Source organism: Corvus cornix, chromosome 14, assembly GCF_000738735.6.
Source record: "Corvus cornix cornix isolate S_Up_H32 chromosome 14, ASM73873v5, whole genome shotgun sequence".
Lineage (NCBI taxonomy): Eukaryota > Metazoa > Chordata > Aves > Passeriformes > Corvidae > Corvus > Corvus cornix.
In genome coordinates, this window is record NC_046344.1 from 4,906,679 (window position 1) to 4,917,170 (window position 10,492).

The following is a 10,492-nucleotide window of genomic DNA, read 5'->3' on the forward strand; positions in this document are numbered from 1 at the left end:
TTAATTCCTTGCTGAACCTTTGGCTATGGGTTCAAACACACATGCCTTGGATTAGAGTCTGCAAGCCAAAAAAAGGGAAGGATCGTTGGGCTTACACAGCACCTTTCCCTGCTGGATCCCTTCTCAGCACACGTACAGAGGGAGAAAAAGAACATTACGACATGAAAGCACTGACAGATGTATGATAGGAAACTCCTGGGTGACAACACTGAAGAGAGAAGCTCAAAGCCAAGGACTAGAGCATGTCCCTGCTCTTATCGACGCTTCCTTCAGCACGATTCTGCATCTTAATTGGTGTGAATCAATCATCAGTCATTTTCCAAAGCACAAACAGCTGCCATTACACCTACTAACCATGCATCTGCAGTTCTGACTCGTACTGAGAAGGCACGAAGTGGTGAAAGGGAAGAGTTTCAAAGATGCTAGAGAATTTTTCTTTCCTCTAGCCTGACTCACACATAACCTACGCGTTTACATAGGTTTGTGTCAACACTGCCAGTTTCCAGCAACAAAGAAAAAGCAGAAACTCCAGTCAAAGTGCTCCGTGGCTTAGCTTTTACAGCCTCTTTTCTCCTTCACTGTTCACAGGGCACTTCTCAGTCCACAGTCAGACTCCAGAGCTGGAAAGTGTTGTAGTCTCCTTTTCTGTCAGCACACAGACACCCTGACTGGAGCAGATATCTCATTACCTGTTGCTGTGCTGTATTACAAAGCTATTCAGCTTTGCTATTTCCTTCGAGCACGTGACCTCCACACTACCTCAAGGCTCTTAACCAACTCTACCCTGAGAAAGAAAGTGAATTCAATGCCATGCAGCTAAGTCAGTCACAAGCAGAAGTACTTATATTGCTAAATAAATTAAACTAGTGACAGCAGCAGTCTCAGGACCATCTCACTGGGCCAATCAACTGAACTGAAAAGTGGACAGTACTGGTAAGATCATCATCATTTGTTCAGCAGCAAAAGGCAGGGAGACCAGAACTGGTATTAGCATGATGCTGTCAGAAGGAACAGGAGCTCTGCTCCATTTTTACATTCCCTTCACTCCAGAATTTGTGACTCACTACACAATGAAAAGGCTTTGCAGAGCACTGCAGTATGACTCAGATGAGAACACAGCCAGAACAAAGCTGTTCATATCAAGATATTTTCAACCCCAATGATTCATGGGAGGATTAGGAAAAGAACCGGTGTGATAAGATCCTCTGCAGGAAGGACTATGGAGCAAGTCCTGCAAGCAGCACACTAAGGCAGCTCTGATAGGACTCACCAGCATGCCAAACCCCTGCAGAAGAAGGATCACAACCCCAGCTCATTCAACATGGAGGTTCACCTCAATTCCTCCAGAAAAAGAAAACAACTGGCTGTACTGCTGTCCACAGCTTGTTGTGGCAGAAGCAGAGCATCTGAAGGACATCAGGATACACATACATTTTTAAACAATCTAGTCCAGAGGGGAAGGATCTGTTCTGCTCCTCCACACTCACACACACTGTTCTAACCTAATGCAACAAGATATGCTGTGGGAGAAGATAAGGAGTAAAGTAATACCAAGAGAGAGTGTTTTAGAGCCCGACTCAGGTGAAGAAGGTATGCAGCCAAAATCTGCAGCTGCACTGATCTCAGCCCTTGGCAGCAACACTGCCATAAGCATTTCTCATGCTCTCAGACAAAAGGAGGAAGCCCTGGTAGGTTGGTACACAATGGCCACAGCCACCTTGAGACAGCCCAGTGCACAGCAGGCGTCCCTGCTGCTCTGGCCAAGGGACTACACGGGACAGAACAGCAGAAGCAGCCACGAGATCTACATCCTGCTAGACATTCCCCATCACCCAGGGGCCCAGACGACTTAACAAAGGCCCAGACTTCAAAGACTGGCAGTGCATGCTTATCTGCCTGCCTTCAGAGAGGTTTCAGGGCACAATGGCTCAGCTGCTGCTTCAGGGGAATAGCAGCTTGGCATTGCACTAATCCTCCCTAGGTAGAGGTGCAAAGCCTCTTCAGGCAGCAGCCTCCTCACCTGCAGCAGCACGTGGCACTGCAACAAGTGACAGGACAACATCCAAATCCAAGCCACTGCATTCCACCTCTGCTTGGAGTGGAATGTTCAGCTGATGCACAATTTCAAAGCCCACCATCAAAACATGAGTACAAGAAACAGGTGGGTATTTACTAAGAGGTTACTAAAAAAAAGAGTTTTATAAGGAAAGTGATGCTTTCCCTTGGTCACGGGTTGGGAAATCTTTTCTAGAGAAGCAGCGAAGAATCAGAAAGGGTACATTGCTTCCTTCCTCAAAGCATGTCGGAATGGGACTGGACACTGAGCCCAGCTGTATGGCTATTTATGACAACAGTCCAGCTACCTGATGAACTGAAGTCATGGAGTTGAGCAAAGGTAATCCTTCCTTACTACAGCTAGGGACACCCTGCCTTTACCTGTCCCCATAAACATCATCTACCATCCCCCACCGACCTCTCCTCAGCCCCTGGGGAAACCAAATGCAGCGTGTAGTTTAACAGTTCATACTTAAGCCTCAGAGTACCAATCACTAATGGAATAGAAAACAAAAATACACACAATTTGTGCCAGTGAGACCTACAAAGTAAAGAAAAATAAGCAGATATTAAAATTTAAAAATAGACTTCTTAATTTTGAGGATGTATATGATCTCTTCTGCTAAATATGAAAGGTTCCTAAAGATAAGGGAAGACAAAGCCAGCACAGGTTGCAAACAGAGCAAAAGGTGCAAATTCATTTAAAAAAATCTAGAATTCAAACCAAAAGGCCTTCAGAAGCATTTAAAGCAAAAGAGCATTATAGTTCACAGTCCTGGATTAAGTTTCCCTGTTTCACTGCATTAGAATTAATCTATGTGGCCACGAACTCCAGAGTCAACTTGCAGAGCCACAGCAGCGTCGTTATATAACCACGACACTGATAGCACAGGCTGCATTGCTGGAGCCTGCTTGCTACCCCTCACCAACACCAAAACCAGCAAAGCTGCTGCTGCTGCTCAAATCATTCTCTTGACGACAGACGCCTCAGTAATCCAGACATTCAAGTTTGGATTTGATAAGTTGTTTTCTTGTGAGCTGATGTTAAGACTTAAAAGGCCATCGACTGCTGTGCAAGAAGTCCTTAATATCATCAAGGGAGGGGAGACAGCTACACAGGAGGAGAACAGCAGAAGGCTTTAAGTGGGAATATGATTACTGTAGAAAAATTATCTGACAAACAAACACAACCCCAGATTGTTGCTAGGAATGCTTTTAAGCAATTTAAGTGAAAACTGGTACATCCGCTGTCTATTCAAAAGGTCACCGAGTGCTTATTTCATGATAACACACTCCCAAGAAGATCTTTCAATGAACTCCTAACTTCTGATCGCTAGGATCACATATCCCTTGTTTTAGAGGCAGCTACCCTCTGAGGTCATGGAAATACAGTTCAGCTGCTGTGCAGCGTTACATCTGCATGTGGCCATCTTGAACTCTGCTAAGCCAAGGGAACTAAAACAAATTAACAAATTGAAGCCTCAAAATACAAAGTTAGCTCAGAACTCTCTTGGATTTACTGGTATAAAGACGTTTCTTTGTATCTATCCATGGCTCTTTAAACACATCTCTCACATTTTGCTCTAGCTTCAGTCCTCAGATCCGTTCATCTGTTTAGAAAAAAAAGCCGAAACATACTGCTTCCTAAAGTATTCCTAATACCTTCTACTTCTAGGATAAACAAGAACTGCTTAGATACCTTAGCCTCCATGCCTGCGTGCATGGTAGCAGGCTGTGTATATAGGACACGGCAAGTATGTTCAGAAAAGCAAAATGGTGTTTTCAAAACCAGAGACCGTGGCAAAATGAGGCAGCAGAGTCACTGCAGCTCTGTTCCAAGATGATAGCAGAGAACACAGATGTTGGAGGACACAGATTCACTCCACAATCATTTTAATTACATGCCTAGCCAACCAAGCACAGGATACAGGCTAAGCAGCATTAAAAAAAATAAAAAAAAAAGCTGCACACAAGTATTCTGCGAGCATCCTCCTGTGCACTTGATGCTAACGCCGCTCTCGTGCATTAAGTCATCTGTTTTCCAGCAGGCAGGCAGCCGGTTTTGGAAAGGCACTGCTGGCCTCGCTGCGGGGCTGGCGGCATCAATGGGGATGGTCAGCGGAGCCTGCACAGGACTGTCACAGCCGATGGCGGGCTGGGGGCAGGCCAGGGGCACCAGGCCGGGACGGTGCCTTCGCCTGGGCAGCGCTGGGACCCGGCCGGGGCACCCACCCGGGCTGGCTCCTGCCCCCCTTCCAGGGGTCACTCCGCGATGTGGGTCAGCGGGCACGGCGGTATTCGGTCGAAGGTCGAGCTTACTGATCTTGGAGGTCTTTTCCAACCTTAACGATTTTACGAGTTTATAGTTTCACCTTCTCTCAAGAAGAGCTCGGGCTCCCGGCCGGCTGGGGGCAGTCGGGGTTGCTGCCCAGCCGGGGGTGATGACCTCCCGCCCCAGCCCAGCGAGCGACACCCCGCACCCAGCCTGCCCCGGCCCTGCAGGGGAAACCTGCCCCTCGTGGGGCGGCCACGCACCTCGCGGATCAGGGGGGACACGGCACCCACGGAAACCCACCCGGGGAGCCCCAGCGGGGGCCGCACGCCCCCTTCTCCTCCTCCTCCCGCGGGCGGCCCGAGCCCCCCGCGCCCGCTGCCCAGCCCGCACACACACACACACACACACAGACCCCGCACGGACCCACCTGCTGGTACTCGGCGTCGTGCGGTCGGAAGTCGGCGGCGGTGAGCTCCCAGCGCAGGCTGATGTGCGGCAGGCGGTGCAGCAGGCTCACCCACCAGGGCGGCGAGTAGCTCACGCCCGCCATGCCCGCGCCTGCCTCACCCCGACCCGCCGGCCATGGAGCGCCGCCCGCCTCACCCGCGCCGCGGCCGCCGGCCCCGCATGGCCGGGTATCCCCCCCCTGCCCGCCGCCGGTCCCTCCGCCCGCTCCCGCTCCCTCTTTGTTCGCCGAGAGGCTCCGCCGCCCGCGCCCGGCGCCGCCCGCCCGCTCCCATTGGCGCCGCCGCCGCCGCCCCGCCCCGGGCCGGCCCCCGCGGCTCCCCGGGCCCGCTGCCCCCGCCACGCGCCCTGCGACGTTGCGTTTGTTTTCCGACAAATATCCCAGGTGCTTACAAATATCCTGTTGCCATGAATCTCACTCGGCCCTGCAGTTCTAACAGCGGAAGGCGCGTTTTGGGTTTAGCCTAAAACCCGGTGCGGTAAAAGCAATTTGTGCCACATCGGGTGGTAAAGGCATTCCTAAAGTCACTTGTTATTAGTCCCTCTTGAGTCCGTCTCAACGCCCATCCTAAAATACAGAGGCAGCAAGTCTGCGCTTCCTGAATTCACAATTCATAGAGGCAGAATGTTATCCAGCACCCCCTTGACTGGGCACACACATGACAATGGCAGCAACGGGAGCACAGGTCCTCACCTCTCACTGTGTGTCAGCATGTGGGGAAAAATTATAAAATCATCATTTGAACAGAGTCTTGGAATCTCAGAATATCTCAAAAAATGTGCAGGTATGGCATTTGAGGACCTGGTTTAGTGGTGAGCATGGTCGTGGTGCTGGGTTGATGGTTGGACTTGGTGATCTTGGAGGTCTTTTCCAACCTTAATGACACTGTGACTCTATGAACATGGTGTCTGGGCACAGGGCCACATGTGGCAAAGGGTGGGTGTCCACACCCAGCACCAAACCACAACCCAACCCTTCACACCAAAACCTCTCCCTCCAAGGTAATGCCTAAGGGGACCCAACCAACACACGTTCCAGCCCCTGGTGCCACTGACGACATCAGTGCCTTCACTGCAGCTGATGCACTGTTCCCTAGCACTGACTGCCCCAGCCTGGCTTGGTTTGCCCAAAACCTGGGGGAAAATTGCTAGAGGTACCCAGGTGTCTAAGATACTGACGAGCCCTTCGTGTGACTTCCAAGTCTGCCCTCCACCTGTTCAATGGAGAGATGCAGTGCTCTGGTTCAGCTTCCACCCTTCTCTCTGCAGGCACAGGTTTGGCCTCATCCAAACCCTGACCCCAAGCCAGTGTGTTGCTTCATCAGCTCTAAGGGACCTACAACTCTCAGCTTGTTTTGATGACATCATAAATCAGAGCCATGAATTAAACACCTGAATATTTCAGCAATGACAGCATCTAACTGCTAACACCACGGAGCTGTGCATGTGGTGGGCTTCCCACAGAGGCACTCACACCATTTTCCCAAGGATTATACTCTGACCCAAAGGGAAAGGCTTTTCATTTCTTTCTAAACAGAACAGAAAGTATTTTTAGGGAAAAGGTAAAAAAAGATGAATATACCTTCTCAGGGGATCATGTCAGAAACAAGTAAGTACAGAAATACTCTGGATAACGCCAGGATAGTGAGGTAAAATAGAAAAGAGAATGATAAGCAGTAGCAATCCCAAATTCATTCACTTCATTACAAAGATTGTGCTGCTCCTGTTGCAATTGCAATGTATAAAAATATTTGCTGTTTTCTTTTAAAATGAAAAGAACAAATAATTTAATTCCTGCTGTAAGTATGCTGGGTTCATGCAGGAGTTCCTAAACTCAGCCAGTCTATTCAGACCATCTCCCAGACTTTCAATCTCCCCATCCCAGTGGCCCCCTCCCAGCCCTGCTGCTGCACACCTCACCCATTGCTGATTGCTCAAAGCATTGTCTTTTAAACACCACTCAGCAAAATTTGGGGATGGAAAGGGAAAAAAGGACCATCCAGTCCTCTAAAAGACTTCAGCCAAATGATTTCCAGGTCTCACAGGCTTGAGGAACTCTCATCTGTTTAGAATTAGAAACTGTGATGGCCCTTGAAAACTTAAAAAATATTGGAGTGCTGTGTATCCCTCTGGAAATAAAAAGGGTAACACCAACTGTTTTTTTCTCCTAAATGGTGGCAGATCAGTAGACATTATGGAGACATCTCTTTTGCAAGTATGATTTTATTCCTTTTCCCAAATGCAGCCAGGATTTTGTACTTCACGTTGTCCTGACTGATGCATTTTATAAATACGGAGAGCAAAAATGCTAGAATGGGCCGTTTAACCCCTTAGAAGAAAATAAACATATTTCTGCTAATGTTCTGAAATATAGCATCCACTTTAATAGCTTTTGACAAGGATGGGATTTTCATGAGTATTATCAACACAGCTTAATAGAAGTCTTATCACTCACAAATAGCATTAAGATGCACGTCAGAGGGTTCAGAGGCACACGCTCTGTGCCCAAGTACAAGATATACAAGGGTACAAGGTATAAGACCTCAACTCCCTCCAGCTTTCTCCAAGAAAAGGGTTTATTTTTCTGCAGGAGGACAGCTGAACGTTGGCCAATTTGATTTTCTTCCTTATTATTTTCATTTTTTTTCACAGTGCCAGCGAGGATGAAGAAGGAATTATCTTAAGGGCCAACAGTCTCCCATGTTTCACCTCCAGTTCTAACAACCCAAAGACAAGGAGCAGACAGACCTCGCTGAGAGCAAGAGATCTCTGCGTAAGCCACTTCTGACACAGAGTTTATGCAATTTGGCACTAAAACGCTCAAGGCTGGAATCTGTCCTGCAGATGTTACTGCAGCCACGGGCCTCTGGATGGACACAAAACCCCCACCAGGCTGCAAGTCCAAGTACCTCTGTCAGCAAGTGATGGACAGGGGATAGAAGCAGATGCAGCCAGGGCACCGCACCGAGATCTTGTTTGACAGGGCTGATGTAAATCAAACTGAACAAAATGTTTTGGAATAAATGACAGGAGAAGCTGGATGCTGTTCCATGGGGGTGGGTGTTTGAGGCACTGTATGGGGCCGGCAGTAAGTGGGAAAGGGAACAGCTCAGCAGTGCTGTGTGCATGCTCCCCTCAGCCTCCTGCTGCCGAGACAACTGGATTAAATTAGAGCAGAATGAGGATTGGGGATTACAGAGAAACAGAGGCATCAACAGTTTTCATTTCTCCCCCACAATTATTTATAATGATATGGGAAAATGAAGAGCAGAATGGATTCAGCAGACAAGGAATAAGAGACAAACCACAGGATCCAGCACTAGCCATACTTTCCATGGCACTTCTGCCTGTTGTACCACATCACAAAGAAGTATCTGCAATTCTTGGACGTCTAGAATCTCTCATTTGATCCTATTCAGATAATTCTTGATTACATGACAACAGGTCAGCTATCAAGGCTCTCATGTTTAGATTACAGCAGCCTTTTTTCCCTCCCCACACAAATAGGTACACTGTTTTGCCAAAGCAAAATGAACAAATGAGACACTCGTGACATCCCAGGAATAAAATCTAACAGTAAATCACCCTTGCATGGAAAGCAGTTCTACAGTCAAGCAAAGCAAACTGCAATGTCAGCTTGTTCACTGGTAATCCTGCTGAAAAGTAACCCAAAGAGCTGTATTAGTGTTTGCTAACTTGCTCTGACAGTGGCTTTGCTAAAGAATCACTGGACAAAATAGGCAAATGAGAAATGTTCCACATTAAAGACAGCAAAGATAAAAAGACTGGTTTAAATCTCCAAAATAAGGCAGCCAGTGCTGTCCTCCATCCTCTTGAGACCACCAGGCAGTCTGCAGAAGCCCTCTGAGAAATGCAGCATTTTTCACTATTCACAAGCTTCTGATTCCAGACATCCCTACTGCTGAAGTGGTACTGGCAATGAGAGCACTTTTTAAAACAGCTATCTCCAAATCTCCCTGGCTTTTCTAATTCGCTACGAAATTAAATAATTCAGCTTTTAATATACTGTGGAGCAAGGAGTCTTCCCCTTACTGTCAAACCTAATATGTGCTACAAAAGGTTTTAGCCAACAATACAGATTTTTAAAACAAAAAAAAAAAAGGCAAGTTTGCACTCCAAGTGCCAGCAGATGGATGAGTTACCCTCTTGAGACTGGGACTAAATTACGGACTGTCAGGGGGAGGCCAGCAAGACAACCGTGCCTCGGCACTCAGCTGCCACTGTCGGGCCACACCTCTGACTCTGCCGCTCCATAAACTCTGCCCTTACATCCAGCCGTGCCTCCTTCCCACTGAGCTAAACTCTGCCTCCATTAAAATTACCCTTCTTCTCCTCCCAGGGCTTCCTCTGTAATTTTCTTCTCAAAGTCAAAGGAAATAACAAAGCCAGGGCTGCTCTCCAGCCTCCCCCAGACATCGCTGCCCCCTCCATGACAGCTCAGTCTCCAACCTCTGCTCTTCCCAGCAAAGCCACATTGCCAGGGATCTTCCCAGCTGACTTCTCCTCTCAGCTTGAAGGATTTCCCCTGAGTGGAGGCATCTGCAGGCAGGAACACGCATTTGGGTTTTCATGGCTTTCTTCTGATACCCTCCCAGGGACTTTCAGGTTTACACAAAGAATAGCCACTACCAGGGCCAGCATATAAAGCTTTAAGCCAACTCAAAGAAATGATAAGAAAAAGGTTAATTCTCTCATTTCCAGTCCTGAGGCAATATTCTCTCTCTCTCATGTTTTACTGGTCTTTTTAAACTCAGTGAGTCCTGGGGAAATGGGTGGAAGATGTGGAAATCCTATTGCAAAAGCACCTGCCTGCTCTTTTCCCCAGAGAGCCACACAGAGAACATTCCATTATTTAGTTAATTGCAAAGAAACAATTACAAAGGAACTTGGCAAACTCTCTCTAATCACAGCAAGACCCACTGCAGTCCAGTAAGTTCAGCAAATTAGCAAATAAGAGAATATAAAAAGGAAAGAATAACACAGCTCAAATTGCACTTTGTTCGTTTGTTTTGTCACTCTTCATTTCTATTTAATTATTTAAGGTATTTCTTCATAACATTCTGGTACATTTTGTATAATAATGAAGGTTTACTAGCATGGAAACGTAATACGTGGCTATTAAATATCTGCCGAGAGAGGGAAGAAAACTGCCAATTCTCTGAGTAGACTACAGAGAGCCTGTTCAGGAAAAATTTCCAGGTTAGATAAATAGAAGGTTCTGCCACAATTTTTATAAGTTCCAAATAAGGATTATTGCTTGATAATGGCAATGCAAAGCAATGTTTGTGCAGAATGTTGTAACTTGTACTACAGGCATTCATGGTCAATCCCATTTATTAAAAGCTCTTCTAATTTTCCATGCATATACCTAGAGGCCATTCAAGCACAGCCTTTTTTTACAGCAGCACTGTAACCAAGTGACAGATTTTACAGTATTTCCTCCCTAAAGTCATATTACAGCAAAGACTTTCAAGCTGTGTTACATTACTGAGGCAGAGACTCAGCTCTGAAGAGCTGACAGGCTGAGGAGGGGAGAGGAATGAGATCCGAGTGTGGGATTATCTGGTTGATAGTGAGGGAGGTAAGACAGCCCTTGAGGATGGCCATGATGTCCCTCCTGGTTCTCCCCAGACCATTTTGAGCATCAAGACTTTATGACACCTCTGTTCACACTAT

The 10,492-nt window shown here is 47.3% G+C and overlaps 1 protein-coding gene across 3 annotated transcripts in view; it reads right to left on the reverse strand.

Annotated features, from left to right (window-relative positions):
- Positions 1–4,924, reverse strand: part of TTYH3 (tweety family member 3) — a 74,290-nt gene extending 69,366 nt beyond the window's left edge. Inside the window, exon 1 of one of the 3 annotated variants that reach the window (XM_039560042.1) lies at positions 4,758–4,924. In XM_039560042.1, coding sequence (XP_039415976.1) covers positions 4,758–4,880 — 123 coding nt within the window. In that variant the 5' untranslated portion in view covers positions 4,881–4,924. The remainder of the gene's footprint in view (positions 1–4,757) is intronic. The other 2 variants (XM_039560040.1, XM_039560041.1) reach the window with 2 other exon arrangements.
- Between the last annotated feature and the right edge of the window lie 5,568 nt (positions 4,925–10,492).